The sequence below is a fragment of the Petromyzon marinus genome, chromosome 22, assembly GCF_048934315.1.
Source record: "Petromyzon marinus isolate PM22_M1 ecotype Great Lakes invasive population chromosome 22, UKy_Petmar_22M1.pri1.0, whole genome shotgun sequence".
NCBI lineage: Eukaryota > Metazoa > Chordata > Hyperoartia > Petromyzontiformes > Petromyzontidae > Petromyzon > Petromyzon marinus.
The window spans coordinates 17,083,099-17,104,700 of record NC_133688.1 but is presented as its reverse complement, the minus strand read 5'-3'; the positions used below and the strand labels follow the sequence as shown (position 1 = coordinate 17,104,700).

Sequence of the window (21,602 nt, the reverse complement as noted above, 5' to 3'; positions counted from 1 at the left end):
GGGTTGTTTTATGCACACTTCACAACACGATGGTCAGCGCGATTTGGTGAACGCGTGAGTCGGAAGGCGGCTCGGACCGGTTCAGATATTCCCTCGCCACTGATGTGAGCCGTAGACGGGAACGGAACTCAGGTCCGTAGAGGTAGGGGGGGGGGGTGGTGCAGCACGGCCCGCGACTTCGTTCGAGACGGGGCCGCGGTCACGCGAGGCCCACTGCTTCGAATCCTCCCACCCCGAGCGATACCTCTGCGTCACCGCCCAAGCGTCTTAGCCGCGCTAATCGGGTACTAGAGTGGCAACAGCACCGCGTTTCTAAAAATAGAGCGCGCTTCAGTCGCTTCTGTCACCGACAGGAGTGACGACAGTGAGTGAATCGCGCGGGTGTGTGCGCGTTTGTTAATTGCTCCAACCCCCCCCCCCCCCCCCCCCGAAGTCGAATGTCCCATTCGGCTCCTGCAAAATGCGTAGAGAGAAATGAGCAGTTCTCCTGCTGTGCTTGTTTCACCTGATGACGGTTGCTTGTGTTGCGATCGAAACGTCGTGATCTGTTAATTTTCTATCTACGTGACTTACCGACAGAACCAAAGAGTATAGAAATTAAAAACAAATTTTGGAATGACATTGCAAGCCAGGCAGAGTGACCACGCCGATGAGAGAACACACGCAGGTTTTAAAATATCATTCAAAGTGTTGAGTCAAGTTGGGGCTTGGGGCAGGACGCGTCGCGGCCAGCAGGGTTGATGGGCCGCGGTGTACTCGAGGCGAGTGACGGCAGTGACGAGAGGAGGACGCCCTCCGGAGTCACGATGCGAGGTGATGCGAGGTCAAGGCGTGTGTAAGACCGAGAGGGTGGTCTCTCCGCTCGTGAGTTAAAGTTCAGGATCGCGAGAAACAGAGCCGGCTTTGTTGGTGCGGCGGTGGAGGTGGGTGTGGGGGTGGGCTTCATCCAGCGGTGGATTGACCACGGCTGCTGATACGATGCTGCCGGTGCTGCTGATAACGACGCCGATTTGGCTGCCCGTAATGGCAAAGTCGCCAAAACGGGACCCGAGAGAGAGAGAGAGGTCGCAATTTTTCACACTCCCCTCGGCACGCGCGCGTGTCCCGTGCAACAGGGAGCGCTGCGGAGAGCGAGAGGGAGGGGTCGTGGTGGTGGCGATGATGATGGCGATGATTGTGGTGGTGGTGGTTGTGGCTGTTATAAGGGCGGGGGAGAGAGAGAGAATGCGCGCATTGTTGAGTTAGCGCCCCAGCGTCTAGCGCACAAAGGCTCGGGCGCGCTACAATGCGCGCTTTTATAGCGGCCTCGCCACTCCTCTTGCTCTCGACGTCAGGCGACGGAAGTTGCGAGGGGGGCGCTTCGCTAGATGTGGCCACGGCAGAAGCGAAGCCCCACGACACCTCCCGCCCCGATCACACTCCCAACCCCAGAACCCCCCTCCCCCCAACCCGAGAACCCCCCCTCCCCCCAACCCGAGAACCCCCCAACCCGAGAACCCCCCCTCCCCCCAACCCGAGAACCCCCCAACCCGAGAACCCCCCCTCCCCCCAACCCGATAACCCCCCTCCCCCCAACCCCAGAACCCCCCCTCCCCCCAGCCCGTGAACCCCTCTCCCCCCAACCCGAGAACCCCCCTCCCCCCAACCCGAGAACCCCCCTCCCCCCAACCCCAGAACCCCCCCTCCCCCCAGCCCGTGAACCCCCCTCCCCCCAGCCCGTGAACCCCCCTCCCCCCACCCCGAGAACCCCCCTCCCCCCACGAGCCGGAGTCTAAGTCCCCGTAATCTTCGCGAACTGCGCTCTTCCTCGGTCCGTACCGCCGACTTCGAGAGGCCGAGCGAGCGAGCAGATCATCAGCAGCAGCAGCCAGCCAGCAATGGCTCCAGGGACGGCGGCCGAGAAATCAAAGCACGACTACCAAGGTGAGTGATGTGACAGCCTCCCATCATCGACGTCGTCGTCGTTGTGAATTAGCAGCAAAGGCAAGCGGTTGCGTGAGATTTCCCTCGCGCTTTCAAATCCGTTGCGTCACGGCCACTTGAAGCCGCGCGTTGTCAGTTTGATTGTCATGATTGATGACGATGATGATTTCAAATGCTGATGATTGTGGTTTTTGCGGTTGCGTCGCTAGTTGCGGCTGTTGTTTTATTGTTGTTCTCTCTGCCGCAGATTTGTTTTAAGTGTGGCGGTTGTAATTTGTTTTGAATGAAGTCGTAATAAAGTATAATAAAAATTGATAAAAGTTACAAGCCCACGCTAATCCGGTCTTTCTTTTCCCGTGTTACGCGCTGCTGGCTGTCGCCACTGATGCGACTTGTCGCGTGCCCTGTGGAATGCCCTGTACACCACCCTCGTCAAGTCGAGACCGTGACGATAACAAAAACTCCCTGCCACGACCACGGGACACGACTGCTACAATGTAGTGCGCTATGAAGGAGGGCCATTGCCCAAAACGTCGCCTTTGCTGTTACAAAGTAGTTCGGCCGAACACAATTTGAAGGACACGTTTCGTCTGCTTAGTTATTTACTTATGTCTGTCCGTCGGTGTGTCTGTGACTCGGGGGGGGGGGGGGTGGGGGGTGGTCACGATAACTCTCGTGAGGATCCAATATCAACGAAATTGTCCTCTGATGCAGCTCGTATTGGTGGCGTCTCCTGGTTCTCTGCCATCTTTCGCCGTAAGTTATTTTCTCTGTTTAATACTCTTTGGTTCTTTCGGTAAAGTCACGTAGGTAGAAAAATAATGGATCACGACGTTTCGATCGCAACACAAGCAATCATCATCAGGTGGGACAGCTGATGACGATTACTTGTGTCATCAGGTGGGGCAGCCACAGCAACAAAAAAAAAACTGCTTCAGTTTTTTTGCACCTGATGACGATTGCTTGTGTTGCGATCGAAACGTCGTGATCTGTTATTATTCTACCAACGTGACTTTACCGAAGGAACCAAAGAGTATGGATTCCTGCAGTCACGAAAGCTTCAAATGAAGATTATCATTTTGTTTCGTTTCGCTATCGGTCTCTTTCTAGGCGGAAAAGCTTTCGGGAAGTTGAAGGCGGCACAGGACAATCGACTGGAGGTCATCAACAAGGTCATTGCGCTTCTGCTCGACCGAACCATCCGCCGCCGGCGTAGCGGAAAGTCTGTGATGACGACGCAACGTAGGCTGCCGATGATCTAACCGCGTTGTAAGGTAAAGGCGCAGGGCCCTGCGAAAGAGGACCTCTGCTTAGAGTCGGCTCTCGAGAGGCGCCTCCCTCCCCAGTCGGGTATATGGCCTGCTCATCCACGCAAACCGAACCTCCACGGAAAAGCCGTGTGTTGTAGTGTGTGTCTACAGACACTTGAAGCGCAACGTCGCGCATCCGCCCTGACCAATCAACTGCCCCCCCCACTGTATATCAGCACTCGTAAGACAGCGGCACGCGTGGGAAGGTGGCCGAACGCCATTGGACTCACCACCAGCTGGGCGGTATAACGTGATTGTGGGCATTTCTAGGAATTAATCAATGGCTCATTACCATTAGACCACTGTTTCCACCCAGCCGCCCTCCACCCCCCCGGCATGCAAACTGCCTTCCACTCCAGAGAACACCATTGTCCTTTCTCCCTTAGAAATTCCCTTCGCTTACCAATGAATAGGGAGATCACCCCCTTCCGATGCTGCTCATACAGTCTGGGAATTGTCTTGAGAGGTTCGCTCGCTGTCACTAATCGCTAATGCCACAGAATCCTGCAAATAATTATGTCTAAACGTGTTTTAAGCCAGCTCACGGCATCTACCTCATATATAATGACACTGGTAGGAACCTCCTGGTTCCACCAGCCCACAGGGGATTATTGTGTCCGTCCGTCCGTCGTGCATCCAAAAGTGGGAGGTGTGGGGCTGGGTGAAGAGGGGATGGTGGGGAGGGGCTGGGTGGGGAGGGGAGGGTGGGGAGGGGCTGGGTGGGGAGGGGAGGGTGGGGAGGGGCTGGATGGGGAGGGTGGGGCTGGGTGGGGAGGGGAGGGGAGGGTGGGGAGGGGCTGGGTGGGGAGGGTGGGGTGGGGAAGGGCTGGGTGAGGAGGGGCTGGGTGGGGAGGGGCTGGGTGGGGAGGGTGGGGCTGGGTGGGGGGTGGGAGGGGTGGGGCTGGGTGGGGAAGGGCTGGTCACCCCGTGGTGCCCTTATCAAACTCAACGTTTAACCTACTCACTCCGGCTTGTGCCCGCCCTCACAGTCGGGCATATTTGCGGAATACACCACGTGGTGCTGCCGTTGACCCTGGCCATTGACCGAGCAACCCAACGTTCCTACCAGCTCCCTCCGCAGGAATGCGTCAGAATATGGATAGAACCCACGACCTCCTGTATACCAGGCTCCCGCGGTGCCACTAATTTGCATTAGTTGTTCTAATTCAGTACTTAAAGTAATTAAGCCTGAGCTCATCGTCTTTGTGCACTGCCAAGTCATCACTCCACAGCGTCTACAGATATCCGAATAAGATTGACACAGCATAACAACATGTTGTAGCTGTTTGCATAACTTAACACTCGGGTTCTTTTCATTGCGGCCCATCCGTATATAACAGTATATAACAGTATATAAAAGTATATAACAGTATATAACAGTATATAAAATTATATAACAGTATATAACAGTAGGGTTGACCTTTGTGTGTGCATGCGCGTGTTTGTGTGGGGAACGGTAGTGCAGCGGTTAGCACGCTGCACTACGAACCTGGCGACCCGAGTTCGATTCCTCCTTACGGCCAACACCAATGACGATTATCTGAATCGGTCATGGGCCTTTCCTAGGTCGACTCAGCCTCAACTGAGTACCCGGTGCAGTGCGTAAACATCACCACTGGGGAGACAAAGGCGGTCGGGCGTGGTGCTGGCGACCCACCCCCTCGTGTACCGTTCCGGCCTTCATAGGTGCTCGCTAACAGCACTTGCCCCTACAGCCTGTTCAGGCTATACGGGGGATCTTTGTCTTTGTGTGAAAATAAATGAGTATGTCTTCCGCGGATTTGGAAACACAGCGAGTAGAAGGGACAATTGGCTGTTAACTGTCACCAGTGAGGGACTGGGACTTGAAATCGGCCCAGGTGTTTGTAAGCGAACACCCCGGGATACGCAAATTTCCGTGTGCGATCCCATTGACCGCATTTGGAGTTGGGTCCATAAAAACACTAAACGGGTGGCCGGTTAGGAGGAAGAATCTTTTGGGGCTGCCGAATATTGAGAGCGTACACAAGCAATGAAGCGTACACATTAGAGGTAATAAAATATTTATAAATATTTTATTTTTATTTTACTCTGATCACACCTGCAGTTCTCCCACACAGACCGGCCCCACCGGCCATTTTCCCCGGCGACTGCTGCCCTATGGCCATAACCCGGGCCTCACTGTCACCTTAAAACTTTCGACAGGCCACATCTCCTGTGGCCCCTGTTGGGCCCTCTAAACACGCCTCGGCGACGCAACGTGGGCCCCCCCCCCCCCCCCCCCCGTGGCTCCTTGCCACCAAAACCCAATTTACGAAAAAAAATCCTTCCCATGCCCTCCGTGATCTCGCCAGAGCGGTTGAGCAACAGGATTCAATTAGAGTGCCTTTAATGATTACACGGCGGTCGGTAGCGACGCGGCAGAGTTGGGTTTCACACGCGCGTCCTAATCGTGCCAAGTGCGATTCGCGGATCGTTGTTGAAGTGACTGTGAAAGGCCCGGCATGTGACGGACCTCACTCACATGAATAAAGAAAACGACACAACATGTTCAACTTTGCATAGGCAATGCATTCGTTGGGGATGCTAATGCGGATCATCTACTGTAGGCCTATTACTTAAACGCTATAATCGGTTGCCGTACGCTGCAGATTATGTAAAGGTGGCCGCGTCTATTTTGGCTTCAACGTGTGTGCGTGCCTCCACTTAGGAATTCCTGGAAGATGAATTTTATCAAGATGTGGACGATCTCGCCGAAAAGCTGGAGCGCTACAAAGGTGCGTGTCAAGATGTTTGTTGTCAAATCACCGTTCGCTTAAAACACGTCGCTTCTTACCGGCACGAATCTGCCACTCATAGCTGCTTCATCTCCTCTGCGGGGATAACCATATTCTGATGTTTATGCTTTTGTTTTTTTCTCTCTCTCTTTCTCTAAATAGAAAAATTTCTCGACTTCGACCTGAACGATGAAGAAGAAATTGGTGAGGAGCTTGGCATTTTAATGATGTTAACTCTTTGGCTCACTCGTGTTGATGTTGCATTCCTGGCGTGTATATATATAAACAACTACCCCCACAACGTTAATACCAAAACTGTGACGACACACATCCCACGCTCCGGGGAAATTGATATCCCCCCTCCACCACCACCACTATTGGATAGCTCGCCACTCAGTCGCCATGCTTCCATTGACTCTCATCTGCCCAGTGGATCTCAGCACAGTCGCGCGATCAATGGCACGCTTTGTACCGTGCCACTGGTTAAACAGTAAACACGAGCGTAGGGGTGGAATGATTAACTCCGGCATATACGCATGTGTAATAGAAATCTTGGGGAGCGGTCGCGTAGTGGTTATCGCGCCGCGCCACGCCACGAACCCAGAGACCCGCGTTCGACTCTCGCTCACGGCCAACATCAGTGACGAATATCTGAACCGCTCGTGGGCGTGCCCTGGGTAGATTCAGTCTAAAATGAGTACCTGGTACGGTGTGTAAAACATTGGCACTGGGGGAGACAAAGGCCACCCCCTCCTGTGCCGTGCCGCCCTTCATTCGTGCTCGCTAACCGCACTTGCCCCAACAGTCTGTTAAAGGCAATACCTGGGGAGGGGGTGGGGGGAGGGAGAAATCTTTGTCTTTTGCTTCATGTGTATGTCCTTTCACGCCACTCCATGCCAACATTTCAACTCATCGTCCTCTATATATCCAGCAGACATCTCAATAAGATTTAAAAAAAAAGTAGGAGGTGACCACGAGATCACTTTTTTTTAATAATGGACGGGTCAATGATTTTTAAAATCGAGTTCGCCGGCAACATTCCACGTCCGAGATGAAGATTCCCGCGCACAAGCGGAGCCCCGCGCGGGCCTCCAGCAACATTCGCCCGCGCGCGCCGGGACGATGCGGCTCAACTTGCGACGCGCGTGGCTCCATCGATTGACCCCCGGCACATGCCATGCGAGGCCGGAGGCTGACGCGGGGAGGGGGGGGGGTGGGTTGGTGACGGTGGTGTTGTTGGTGGCCCCCCGACGTTCCCTCCCGTGCTTCCGAGCGCAGACCTGATGGCGCTGAAGAAGATGCTGGAGCGCGTGGGCACGCCGCGCACCCACCTCGAGCTGAAGAAGATCATCGCCGAGGTGACGACGGGCAACAGCGACTGCATCGGCTACCGCGACTTCCTGACGCTGATGCTGGGCAAGCGGTCGGCCGTTCTCAAACTGTAAGCGTGCCCAGCAGCAGCGGCGGCGGCTGCCTTGAACGTCGTCATTATGTCATCATCGTCGTCATCACCATCGTCTACGACATCATCTTCGACATCATCTTCAAGACCGCCGATTGTATTGCCATCGTCATCTCTGACATCAATGTCGTCTTCACCGGCAATATAATCGTCATCGTCGTCGTCGTCATCATCTTACCTTTTATTTCCATCATCATCGATCATCGTGGGCGTCAGCGCGTTCGCCGCTTGTTGTCGCAGAGGTTCGCGGTTTGAATTCAGCAGCCGCCCTGGTTATTACTGCGAGTGTATTGACCGAAATATGTTAAAGATCATCTGAAGTCGTTTGCAAAAGTAGGCCATCGTGTGCCAAAGTCAGGGTCCGAATTTTGTCAGATTTGAAAATGACCCATAGATTATCAAATTGTGAAAACATGCAAACTGTAAATTTACAGCAGGCTTCAGGGTCGGAATCGAACCCATCGCCTCCTGCATACCAGGCGAGGGAGTGAACATCTCATCGACACCGCTGCACCCCAGCTATTTAATGATTTACTCCCTACAGCATTTCCACGAATTGTCTCAATTTGAGGTCACGATTGGATTTCAGGAGTTAAAAAAAATTTCTGGCATAATACATTTCTTATTTTTTTCCCATTCCGCGTGTAGTTCTGTTTGCTCCATTAGCCTGAAAACGTGGGAAAAAAAACAGCAAATTATTTTGCAAATATTTCCACTCCACATTATACGTAAACATCTATCCTCGTGTAAATTTGACACGCGTGTCGTGAGCGTACGAATCCGCGAATCGATGCATCACATACAATCCCAACAACCACTGCCATCTGAATCATCGAACAGTCGAGGGACGTCAAATGGACATCCCTCACTCCCCACAAAGCCACGTTGATTCTCCCAGGGGAACACAGATTTAGTGTTCCTGCGTGGGTGTGTGGGTGGATGGTGGGCACGGGGCAAATGTTTTCACCGCATTTTGCGACGCGTTTGGAAACATTTCCCTCTCCGAATCACGTCAAGACCCACGCAGCAACATTTTTCTGCAGAGAGCCTTTTTAATGTTGCTCGCAGATGTCAGAGTACTCGGCACGCTGCCTTTCTCAAACTTTGGGGGACATTTGTTTCAGACAGGAGCGGAGCCTGCTCTGGTCAGATGGTGCGCACCCACGCGGCCCCTTGCCACACGTGTGTGTGTGTGTGTGCATGCGTGCGTGCGGGTATACGGTTGGCTGATTTATGATTTCCTGCGTGTGCCTGGCTGTGCTAGTCGCGAGGCTCTACATGGTTTCGCCTTTTGAATCAGCTTCGCGCGAGCACAGATGTAGATCACGAGCCTGCCTTCAATTCTTCATTTTAGTCGTTTTATGGCACACTTTAGTTGCGTGCGCGATATGGCCGGCGGCAAGCGCATTCCGCTGCTGGATGAAAGCCTCCCCAATACCGCGCGGGTCACTCGACCGTACGTCGCCTCTTTGATCAGTGCCGGCTGGTGAGGGCACACGTAGGGAGCATAGACCTAAACTCACGGAAGTGCAGTGCGACAAAATGATGTTGCCGCACTGCCCACCGCATAGCTCACAGTAGCCTATAGCACCCTATTGATGCGGTGGTGGTCACCCATCCGAACACCGCCCAGGCAGAAACCCAGCTTAGCTTCTGAGGTCTGTTGAGACGGGAGATGATTCGTTCATCGGCAGAGGTGACGTAGCCACCGACGTTCTAGCGTGGGTGTCGACAAACAGCTTGGAGCGGTAAAGATTGACGCATCGATCCCCGGGCCCCCGCAATGACCGTCACTCACAAGCACGTACACAAGCCAAGCCACGTGCACGTTCAACCCAAATAACACCGTCACAAAGGGATGCTGCCGTGGTGAAATGGTTATCAGCACGCCGGATCGTCTTGTCTGTCCAGCCATCAGCGCGCGCGTGGGCACACAACGGCCAGGCAGTTAGTCCGACGAGCAGGTCACGTGCGGTGGGGGGCAAAGTCTGGGTACTTCCGTCTGGCCAGCGTGGAAGTGCAGGCCAAAAAATTACCCTATTACCTGAGAACTTTCGTGACCGCAGGAATTCATATTCTATTATTCTTTTTTTTTGTTTAAGTCACGTAGATAGAACAAAAATAATAACAATTAAATGATACAAATACAAATGAGCATAAAGTGAATAAAAATTACAAAAAAATATCGCGACGTTTCGATCGCAACGGCCGCCGCTTGTGTTGCGATCGAAACGTCGTGATGTTTTTATGATTTTGTATTCACTTTATTTTTTATTTTTTTAATTATTTTATTGTTATTATTTTTTCTATCGACGTGACTTTACCGAAAGAACCATAGAATTACCCTATCACCGTGGAGCCGACCCAATAATAATAACCACCTCTATTTTATAAAGCGCCGAGGTATTTCAAAGCGCCGTGCATAAAAATCAAACTGGGCTCACAAATAAAGATCAAATGTAAGCAAAATAGGAAGCTCATAATACCAACACCAATGTCAATGACAAACTCTCGAAATTCCAATCAAATGAAGAACGACGATAAAAAGCCATCCACGTGGGCTCTGTCAGGTGTGCGTAGAGAGAGAATGTGGGGGCAGGGGGGGCAGGGGGGGCAGGGGGGGCACTCTCTAGCGCCGCCTCTCGTTCCACGGGCCCTCTCGGCCTGCAGTGGCGTGGGATGGGCCGAACTATTGCTGCAGGGCTGCCCTTCTTTACGTTAACGTGGCCACGAGTGCAACCGTGGGTTGTGGGGATAACGGCGGTCGAGCGGCGTAATTGGGATTCATCGCAGCAGCTTCCCCCCCCCTCCACCCCCACCCCCCCCCCCCCATCTGAAAGCGTCGCCTCCGTGCCGGTTGGCCCCCGCAAACTCGGCAGGCTGCCGCCGCGCGATAACTGCGGCAAGCAAAATACGCTGAGGCCACCTCCTTGTGAGCGAACGCGAAGCGCTGAAATTTCTCATCTTGTGCTTTAAAGGTTTAAAAAAGAAATACTGAAGAACTAAACGGGAATAATAATTGACTTAAAGCTTTCGTGACTGCAGGAATTCATATTCTTTGGGTCTTTCGGTATATTTTTTCCTGCCTCAGAAGCTCTCCCGCGAAATTTTTTCACCTGATGACGATTGCTTCCGTTGCGATCGAAACGTCGTTCCTTTTTTTAATTACTTTTCTATCTACGTGGCTTTACCGAAAGACACAAAGAATGGGAATAATAATGTGGCCCCTTTCGTTTAAAAAATGCGAAAAATGTGCAGCGTGGCTTAACGGCGTTTGTCCCTTTGGCATGGTGCTCTTTTGAAAAAAAAAAGAAATTCTAACAATAATAAAGATAACATTAAAATAACAGGGGGGGGGGGGGGGAGCAGGGGGAATTGAGGCTACAGGGCCATGTTTGATGTCACCCACCACCGATGTTAGCCGTGGCCAGGAATCTAACTCGGGTCGCTATTGTTCAGGCGGCAGCGCGCCCACCACTGCGCCCACTGCCTCACCATTAAAATGTACAAATGTGTACGTGCACATTGCAACAAATACTGAGTCGACTATTACAGCGGCGTGACCTTCAAAAACCAGCCAAGCAAGCGACCTTCATTCCCCTTGCCCGCCGTGCACATCGCGTATCTACAAAGAGGCATTGCGATTGCACCACGGACGGAGCGACGTGAATATTTAGTAAACGACGTTGGGCTGGTTTACTTTGGAGCGGTTCAAGGACGTGGTTAGTTGGCGCCGGCTTGACCGGGTTTCAACGCGCCGTGGCATGTGCCAGCCCGTGGCTGGCCCCGTGCGGCACGTGCGAACAGCCTGACCCAACACAAAGGTCATTCGAGTGTGCGACACTCACGCTGGCAGGCAACCCGGTCCGACGTTTCCCCGCGCCTTTTGCCTCCAACCCCCCCCCCCCTCCCCCAAGAGGCGCTTCCCTCGGGCTGCCGCGATAGCCAAGAAAGCCAAGCCTGCAACAGTCGCCGGAATTGTTCCACTGCAGGAGAACGGGTTGTTTCCATTTTTTTTTTGGAGGGGGGGGGGTGGGCCGAGAGGTGACGCGGGAGCCAAGACCGAAACGCTTGGCGCAAGTGTCCCTTCGAGCGAGAACTTTAATCGTACGCCTCCGTTCATCAGTTTCGCAAAATAAGAACGTAGCTCTTTAAACCATGAGGTGTACAAACAAAACACGATCAGGTTTCAAAGACACAAAGGCAAAGATCCCCCCCGTATAACCTTAACAGACTGTTTGGGCAAGGTGCCGTTCGCGAGGACCTATGAAGGCCGGCATCGCACATGAAGAAGGTGGGTGGCCAGTACTACAAAGACAAAGATCCCCCGTATAGCCTTAACAGACTGTAAGGGCACGTGCTGTTAGCGAGCACCGATGAAGGCCGGAACGGTACACGAGGGGGTGGGTGGCCAGCACCACGCACGACCGCCTTTGTCTCCACCAGCCGCGATGTTTACACAGCGCACCAGGTACTCATTTGATGCTGAGTCGACCAAGGTGGAGGCCCAGGACCGGTTCAGATAATCGTCACCGGTGTTGGCCGTGAGCGGGAATCGAACCCGGGTCGTTGGGTTCATAGCGCAGCGTCGCGCTAACCGCTACACCACCGCTCCCCAGCACCGCACACGCACACACAGACACGTACGCGCAGCGAGCGCACTAACATCTCTCGCGCGTGCTCGTTTGCAGGATTATGCTGTTCGAGGGGAGGGGGTGCGATGGAAATCCCAAGCCGAGCGGTCCTCCTCCCAAGCGAGACTTGGCGAGCCTGCCCTAGAGCCCACGATGAATGGGGCCGTGAGACCGCTCGTCTGGACGTCGACAGGAGTGTGGCTTTATCTTCTCCATCTTCTCCATATATATAAAAGGCAAAGTTGTGAATATGTGTGTCTGTTCAAAATGTTTAGCGTACTTCCCGACATGCAACAAACTGGAAATTTGCCATGTGGGTACTTTTCCAGACTGTACACCATGCAAAAAATATAGAAATACACTTTTGTGGGTTTTTTTTTGGGGGGGGGGGAAGCTCAATAATGAATTTATTTTTTGCACGGCAAGTGAGCTGTGACGTCAAATCTGTCACGTGACCCGCGCATATGGAAGCGTAACGCATTGTAGTGTAGCGGTTAGCGCGCCGCGCTACGAACCCGGCGACCCGAGTTCGATTCCTGCTCACGGCCACCACCGGTGACGATTATTTGAACCGGTCCTGAGCCTCCCCTAGGTCGACCCAGCCTAAAAACAAGTAACTGTTGTGGTGTGAACAACGCCACTGGGGAGACAAAGGCGGTCGGGTGTGGTGAATCCAAGTCCCGGGCGAAGCCGGGTAGTACAGCTAGTCTATAATAAAGTGGGGGGTGGTTTGGTGGGGGGGGTTAGATCGTGGCAATATAAATGTGTCGTTAACCCGCCACCAAGCCCGACACGCGGCTAATTGGTGAGATTTGTCACGTCGACAAAGCGTGCCGATTAGTCACTACTTCAGTAACAGCTGGCGTGTTGGGGAGCACTCACAACAGTTACAGTTTGGTTACGACGTTTCGCTGGTGATCACAACCAGCTTCATCGGGCGATTTGCCAGAATTGCGAATAAGTCTTCCTGTTTCCAGGTCTTAAATAGAGGGGTGAAGGTGATGCCTTTCAGGTGCGACAACCAGAGGGGGTACTTTAAGCGTGCGAGCCGCCGAAGCTAGCACGCCCCGTAATATTTGTCTCTGCAGTCCCGGTTTAGCTCATCGGGTTTTCTGTTGTCGCATTGCAACGCACCGCACAACACGTGGCCGGGATTGTTTTCAACGGCGGAAAAACATTTCCTCCGCCAACAAGTGGTGAATAATGTTGTGAACAGTCCCCTTCGAGCGCACAGGAAATGTGTTAAACCTAACGGGGAGAAAAGCTGTAGAAAATATTGCTGTTTTTAAATGTTTTTTTTCAACCTTAGCTTCTTTCTATAAAGCATCAATAATTGTTATTTCCATTAGTGAAAAGCAATGTTATAACGTAATAATGTTTTAATGATGTAGTAAATATATGGGTTCTGTGATTACGGTAAGCTAGACGCTATTGCCTATTTTTAGGCAATAGCGTCTAGCTTACGGGACCAATCCGTGCCATCGTGGAGCACGTTTTGATATCCGCTCAGCAGATTTTTTTTCGGTGAAGTTTTAATTTGCCACACGTGCGGAGAGGCATTGACACCGCTGCGACTAAACCGCCGTTCTAAAGCGAGACGAAAATGTTCCTGTAGGACTTTGGGCCATTCCGCAGATTTCTCAGGCGATGGGTGAATATTAAAAGTGCGGCTTAAGCGCGTGCGTGAAAACGTGCTGCTTAAGCGCGTGCGTGAAAACAGCTCGCGAAAGTCCGTGGTAAAGGTGAGCTACTGGACGTCTACAATCCCAGGGCTCTTGAGATTAAACGCGGAGTACCCGATACGTACATCTGCTGTGGAGGCGCTGACCACGGGCAGTGGTGGAAAACAGGACAAATACGCACACTGTGTTGGGATTCAGTTCTTGCTGGTAATTTACATTCTTCCCAACAGTATAATCAGCAAACGGGCCATGACCGGAGTTGTAAGTACTGTCGAGGTCAGCAATGTACATATTTTTGCTATTAAAATGGTATGCCAAGGCCCAACTATTACATGGACTTATAGGGTGGGTTCAGGTCACACTTTCAAGAAGAAGTCGACACTATGGAAAATCGATATTTAAGAAAATGCGTTTTAGTTTTTATTGATCGCGTGAAACAATTACTCTTAAAGACTACTCTTTAGATGGTTTAATTATACGATAAGTTAACCGTTTATTATTAGCACGAACCGCCGTGACAGTTTGACCTCGATTGTGTTAGTAGTGCTGTGTAAATAAAGTATTTAATTGTGCAATACGTTTGTCTGTTGTGGTTGCAGGCTGTTGTGTGTATGGAAAAAGTACTCGGTCTGAGTTTAAAATGCAGCAATGTTTTTTTTATAATGAAATAACAATAACATCAGTGTTCAATATCAAGCTTGGAGAATACTATTTTTTACAATTAATCAGCACGACCAATCGTACATTACACATTTATCAGGTCTTTCCCAACTCTAAATATGTTTTTTTAAATGTACACAGTGTTGAATAATTATGCTAAATCAATATTTATAATGATGTGTTTAAATAATAACTTCTACAGCCCCTTTGTTAATCCTCTTCCGGATGAATGCCTCTCCCTACACGATGTTGGGACATGGTGGTTGTTTGACCATACTTCACCATGGTCACTGGCACTTGGAGACCATGGGCGTATTAATTATATATTTACTTTGTAAACGAGTACTCGCTCTAAGTCAGCCATTATAGTGGACCAATGTGGAAAATAAAATAAGTCGACGCTCTTCTGTATCTCCAAAAAATGGTTTGAGTCTCGTGGCACATTGCCCTTCGAGATTAACGAAAAACCACATTGCGCAGCTGTTTCAAGGATAACGCCGAGGAAGTTGCTATATGGGGAGATAATGTGCGCTGTGCACCGTGGAGTGAATCGTCGGCAAAATCTGCCAAGCGAGTCGGGCAGCGTCCTTCGGCGAGAAGATTGGAGGTTCGCTTCAGCGGTGAAGTCTCTGTGTGTCCGGGAAAGCCTCACTAAAACTCGAGGCCTTTCGGCGGCTGCATTCAGATGTTTCGGTGAATTTCATCAATTGGGCTTTGACGATTGAGACGAGACCAGAATACCCAAGTGACGAGATAACACTCTCAAGGCTCCGCACTGATGACTTCGATGCACTTGGCTGACTACGGCGGCGAGATGCTAACCACCTCGCCTGGAAAACAGGAGGTCGTGGGTACCACCCAGACCCAGAAGCCTACTGTATATTTGGAGTTTGCGTGTTTATCTCCCCGTGGTCACGTGGATTTTCTCCACGTCCCCCGGGTTTTCCCCTCCAGATTTAGCAACACGCGTTTTAAGCAAATTTGGCTGCGAGGATGTCCATAGGTTAACACTTCGTTGAGCTATCATTTGTGATAGCCAGGTCGTTTCTTTCAAAATATATAACTACATAGCTTAGCGGGCCCTGACCTGGTAAAATAAAAAATGGTAAATCTCATGGCCACTGTGCAGCCCAGAGGGAACTTGAAAGTTTCACAAACCCTTGCCTTCAAAGTGCTGGAGCACATCCGTGTGCTGCCACGCCGGGACCCTGTTGTCAATACAATAACGTCTCTCGACAAAGCGCAGTATCGGACGAGCAGATAGTTTAATGATCAAGCTCCACAGAACAGCCATCCTTGCACACTCTCATTCTGGACAACGTACTGTATGTATGTTGAACTTCTTTCGCACCGTACATCACCAACCACGCTAATCGGAGGTGCGGGGGACGAACAACAAAACTAAACACAAAAAGCGGTTCTCAAGAAATTACTTTTCAATCTGAATGGTTTTCAAGGTGCAGAACACCAGCGGCTTCCCAATATCGGAAGGGAAGAGCGTTCCAGACGGCCGCAGAAGCGCATCTGAAAGGGCGAGCGATGCGGTGACCGCCGTCTTTGTTCGAAGGCTTAGCCCAAAGCCACTGCTGTTGTGAGGATGACCCAGTGACCTGCAGCTTTTGATGTTCGCAGCAAAATTTGTCTGGCTCGCTAACAACCCTGGGGGGATGGGGCAGGGGGTGGGCATGTTTTTGTCTGTCAGTTGAAAGTAAAACAGTGGCAGCTACACCCTCATAAATCATTCTTGAGAGAGAGAGAAAAAAACCCGCATTCGCGTCTTTTTTCATTATTATTTAAAGCCACACCTTGTGATTAACAGAAAACGGATTTCTTATAAAGACGCACCCTTCCTTCAAGAGGTGGCGAGGTGGTGTCTCTGGACAGAATGCTGCGAGCACCACTGAGATCCTGGGTTCGTAATCCCGGGAAGTAACTACCAGGGCTGTTTACTTCTAAGATACAAAAAATAATTTGTACGTATCATGTGAAGAAAAATACCTTGCAATACCAGAACAGAGATTAGAGCGATGTTTTTTTTTTAAATACTGTAATTAGGCACTGATAAAAAAACAGATTCCAGACATTAAAAACTGCATTTCAAATGTAATTGTTTAAATGTACTGAATTTTACCTACGAGTGTTATTTTTATTGCCTTTTGTCATCGTTCGTTTTTTTTCAATTGCATCTATATTGAGAGTATAGTTGTCATTATTTTCAGCAGCTTTTATTGGATTACGATTTCACTTTTATTGTGAGCATAGTTTTTATGGACTGCGATTCGGGATATTTTTATATTAAAGATTTTCTATGGAAACAAATATTCTTATTACATAAAGTTGTAAAAACGCTGCAAAGTTGGATAAACGTGGGAAAAACAAGTCACACATAATGTTTGCTTAACAACGAAGTGATTGGAGGGGCACAACTGAAGGCCACAGGATCATATGTGTGCAGTAAGTTTTCGTTTAATGCGGTTGATGAGTTCCTGAAAGTGCCGCATTAAGTGTAAAATTTGTTAAACGAACACAAATAACGTAACGATAACGTTTGGCGAGGTCCTTTGTGGAACTACTATGCACACCACACAGTGAGATGACGGGACAAAGTACTGACGGTACACCGCCACGTTACTGTATCATTCCGCGTACTGCATCACTCTACCGCTCAGCCGCATAGCTCAAGAAAGTAGTCCGTCGGTTGGCCGCTCAGAAACAGCATTGACGGGCGCGTTCCACATTACGTCGGGCGTCTCCGCGTTATAACGGTTGCCGCGTTTCGCATTGCGCGAAAAGCGTTACTTCAGGTTGCACCGCATGTTGTTTGGCACGATGTCCGACGTTTCGCTCCACGCGCTGGGAACCTCTTCAATGAGCAGAAACCCCACGCAAAAAGGGGATGGGAGTGCTTTCGGGCAAAACATTGATTTGATAAATGAAAAAGCGAGAGACCAAGGTCCCTGAGGAGTCATGTTTGACGTGTGAATCAGAAACATGGGGGACGCTGGCACTGTCAATGAAATAAAGTTGAAAAGTGTGCCAAGAAGAAAGGAGAGAGAGAGAGAGATGCATGCTTGGAATTACACGGGCAGAAGGAAGCTTCGCTGTGAGCCGGAGAAGAAATACAAATTGGAGACATCGCATCGAGCGATGGGAAAAAAGTGGGCGCACGGCGTGAGGACAGACGATGAACCAACGGACACGAATGCTGACGGAACGGCAGCCGAGGGAGAGAACTCACCCGTGCGGATCACCACCGCATCGATGGAGCGTTGAGACACGTTCAGGTGCAGCAGCGAGTGGGATTATGGCATCGTAAGACAGTGAGGGGATTTCCAATTGGCTGGGGTGGCCTTCATCTAGCAGTGGATAGATGACGGTTGTTGATCGTGACGACGCGCAGCACGTGATTTATTTATTCACGAAAATATCACCGAGTGATCAAACTGTTTGTCGGAGGGCCCTGCATCGGGATGATTTGCCAATTCCTTTTTTAAGAGAGTGTGGAAAACACATTCCACACCAGACGGGTTCACGAACCCATTGGCTGTACCGCCATCTTCTGGCCAACTCGTAGACTGGATGGTTTTGGAGTTTCACAAATATCTACGCGATGGACCAACGCTACCAATGTCATTTCGGGCGTAACGGGATTTTCCAATTGTCACTGCAAGGGAAGGAAGACCTCAACGTTTTGGATGACTGGCCTTCTGCGAGGGAATTTCCTGTATTTCCAGGGACTTAAATAGTCTTGGTGGTTGAGGGTTGGTGGCGAGTGATATCAGATGATGGGAATTCCTGGGATGCAACGAATACGCGACTGAACAATTTGAAATGCATTCCGGGAGTTAATATTTATAACGTCTGATTGAAGTATAATGAGTTTTCTGAGTGTGAACAGTAATTTATAGGCATGAAAAATAAGAATAGGTTTAATCCTTTCCGGCAATAACACTTTTGCAAGGAATAAAGTTTACCATCACCGCACGTATTCTTATGGTGAACATGCAAATAAACATGCTTTGATAATTGTATTTTCATAAAGATATCTAGCTATTTAGTGTTTCAACATCTTAACACTAGTTTTGTTGCAAAGAAAGGCTCGAACCTAATCTTATTTTTCATAATTCATAGGGTTCACCAGCTGACCGAAAATGACTGTTTAAATAGGCCGGCTGCCATGCACAAGGTTGTGAATGTAAATAGGCTGCTTTAAACACAACATGCCTGCACAATCTGTGTTGTATCCTGCATTCCTGCATGTGTGAATGGGGGGGGGGGGGGGGGGGGGCTACGTGGAATGCTCACTGCTGCTTTAGAGAAAGAAAAAAACATTAAGCCGCGTCCAAACAAATACACTAAACGAGTCTCCGTAGCACACACAACAGCCTAATTGTGACCAACAGCAAGGATTCCTTCACCCGCGTTGAAGACTCAAATCTTTCGGCGACCGATTCGATCCATCCATACTGAAGGAACACAAGACTTCTCCCTCTTCTGCTTCCCCCCCCCCACCACCACGCTTCTGGTCTTTGGAATTGCCTCCCATTGTCTGTTTTCCAAAGTCATCAACCACCTTTGCATAATTGCAGAAACCCATTTAAATTATCATCTGTTTATAACAACAAAAAGTCGGAAGCAATTTCCTGTTTCACACGAGCGTTGAAGCATCGGTGCTCATATCGTGCTTACAGCCCCGAGCCAGTGTTGGAAATATCTACACATTGCGATGGCAGAGGCGAGCCTCTACATGGAACAACCACTGTTGAGTTCCCCACAATAGTGGACTCCTTTATTAACCCCCCCACTCGCCCCTCCAAAGGAGATGAAGGGCTGAGTCAACCCCAATCAGGACTTGAGCCCTCAACTTTCCGTTTGGGAGTCGCTCGCTTATCAATTACGCCCTTGAAGAGTGCCCCGATTGTCGATGACCGCTTGGCGATGTTTGGGCCTTCGGGGGTCAGTGCTCCAGCGACCGTGGTTTAAAGAAGAAAAAAAAAGAGTGACGCGCGGCACGTCTTGTGCAACAGGCCCGCTAACCGCTGCAAGAAAATGTGCTCCTGCGGCAGATTTATGCCGCAGCTGCCACACATCTGTGGAAATGTCTACTGGCGTGGCCGCGTGCTTTGAAAGCCAACGGGCGCATATTTTGCGAGGCGCTTTTGCCAGTCCCAGACCCCAACCCTCGAGCCTTGCTCGCATGGGGAATAGCGCTCAAAAGAATACCAAATGTGAACCGACCGTTGGTCCAAAAGATGTTTTTTTACCTCCACGATGAAGAAACTCCTGTTTACCATGAATTACCTTTTCGTTTTTTGGCAAAGTGATATCTTAGAAAAGAGAAAATGAGTGTCGTATGTCAAGGCAGAAAAAAATATATAGATTAATAGCATCCTTAATGTATACGGGAAAGCTTTGCCGAGTCTCAATACTTGCAGGAAGGTCCTGAATTGGGATGCGTGCTCATTTCCATGAAACAAAAATCAAAGAATATTTGATACTGGATGAATCCGATGAGCTATAAAGCTCTCACAGATCTCCAGTATGTTTGTCATGCAGAACTACACGGAGAATACCCCCACCACGCATCCAAGAAAATGTTGTTGAAAACTCCACGCAGCAAGTTCAAGAATTAACTTGAATATTGAAAGAAACTCGCTGTACTGCCATCTCCTGGCCATGATGCAGCCCAGTAAAGTTTGGCGTTTGAAAGTTCTGGATGATTCACCAAACCTGGCCGAGGAATCGGTGGATCACAGACGGTGCACCACTGCTCCCAACGATACATTTGCACTCATCTTCCATTGGAGAGAGGACGCTTTAAGGAGCATGGGCATTTGGATTGAATTATCAAGAAACCAAATGTAATATATATTTATTAAAGGAAAACACCGAGGACTTTCAAGGCAGAGCCTATAAAAAAGAAAAAAGTCCACATAACCAACTATGTAAAATATGTATGTATAAATCAGTGTATTCTTTCAATATTCACGATGTCCTTTGTGAGTTCATAACACATCTATCGTGTACCATAACTTATCCTCCTTGTGCCAAGTATTCACACATTCCACGTTAATATAGATTCACCCAGTGTCCCAAGTTATACATTTTAATTAAAACACTCTTGCTAATGGACTGAAGTTCAAACAGTTTCCGAGTATTGGGCCATTTTGTAATTTGCACAGCGATATACACAGCGATATGCACAGTGATATGCACAGTGATATGCACAGCGATATGCACAGCAATATGCACAGTGCAAATTGCTGGAACCAACTGGTTTTGTGACGAAAACATTGAAACTCAGGAGAGTAATAACCATCAAACATTTCATATGGAATATAAATAAAATTCCTTCACTTTATACGTCCTGGTTATTGGCCAAGGAAGCCTACTGCACAGAAATGGTTCGTACATTTTCTTTTTGCATTAAATTTATAAAAAAACACATCTTTATCTGCCTTAATTGTGTAACGAAATATGAAAATATGCCCAATAATATATTTTCTAAATATACAGCTGAACTTGGAGAAACTATGTAATCGTATAATAGAAAAAAATTCAGTTTCAAATTCCAGAACAGCATTTAATAAAGGAAACTGTCAACATTTTTACAAAACATCTTGAAAAATATTTAACAAGATTAAATTAACATGGGTAGATCAAAATTGTGATTAAAAAAAATACTTTAACAAATACGACCAAAACCATGAAAATTGACAACTGAAAAACGTAGGCATTTTTTTGTTTAAATGATGTGCAGCCAATTAATTCATTCATCATTATAGGCATGGACTGCAAGTCACTGGGGCAGCATGAATCGGTGTTTGTGATCCATTCTGTCTGCATGCCTGGGCGAGGGGGGGGGGCCTCGTGGTCACGGACATGGATCGCTTCCAGTAAAAATAAACACCCATCAAGGCTGTCCTTTGACTGTGTGCTCATGCGCTGCAAATACCTAAACAAAGTCATAATAAACAATAACTTTTTTGATATGTATATATAAACCATGTTAACCGTTTTTTTAAGCAAGATAACGTATGTATATAAAAAAAAGAGAATCCAGACAGGTTTTTTTTTGAACACAATTTAATGATTTTTTGCAGTGTATCAAGCCATACGTTGTGAAGTACTAAAGCGAGAAAAAAATCACCACCTCGTGTCCACAGTGGGTACTA

The 21,602-nt window shown here is 49.3% G+C and overlaps 1 protein-coding gene across 1 annotated transcript; it reads left to right on the top strand.

The window, feature by feature from the left end:
- Window positions 1-1,743: 1,743 nt before the first annotated feature.
- Window positions 1,744-14,342, top strand: AIF1L (allograft inflammatory factor 1 like). The gene is made up of 6 exons (XM_032958756.2): window positions 1,744-1,923; window positions 3,034-3,095; window positions 5,923-5,989; window positions 6,152-6,193; window positions 7,268-7,430; window positions 12,143-14,342. Exons 1-6 carry the CDS (start codon window positions 1,878-1,880, stop codon window positions 12,228-12,230), a joined length of 468 nt encoding a protein of 155 aa, XP_032814647.1. The 5' UTR covers window positions 1,744-1,877; the 3' UTR covers window positions 12,231-14,342.
- Window positions 14,343-21,602: the final 7,260 nt, after the last annotated feature.

Excerpts from the sequence above, each read along its gene's own strand:
- AIF1L (XM_032958756.2), top strand. The coding sequence starts at position 1,878 with ATGGCTCCAGGGACGGCGGCCGAGAAATCAAAGCACGACTACCAAG. Across the intron at positions 1,924-3,033 it reads ATCAAAGCACGACTACCAAG|GCGGAAAAGCTTTCGGGAAG; the intron begins GTGAGTGATGTG and ends GTCTCTTTCTAG. Across the intron at positions 7,431-12,142 it reads CGGTCGGCCGTTCTCAAACT|GATTATGCTGTTCGAGGGGA; the intron begins GTAAGCGTGCCC and ends GCTCGTTTGCAG.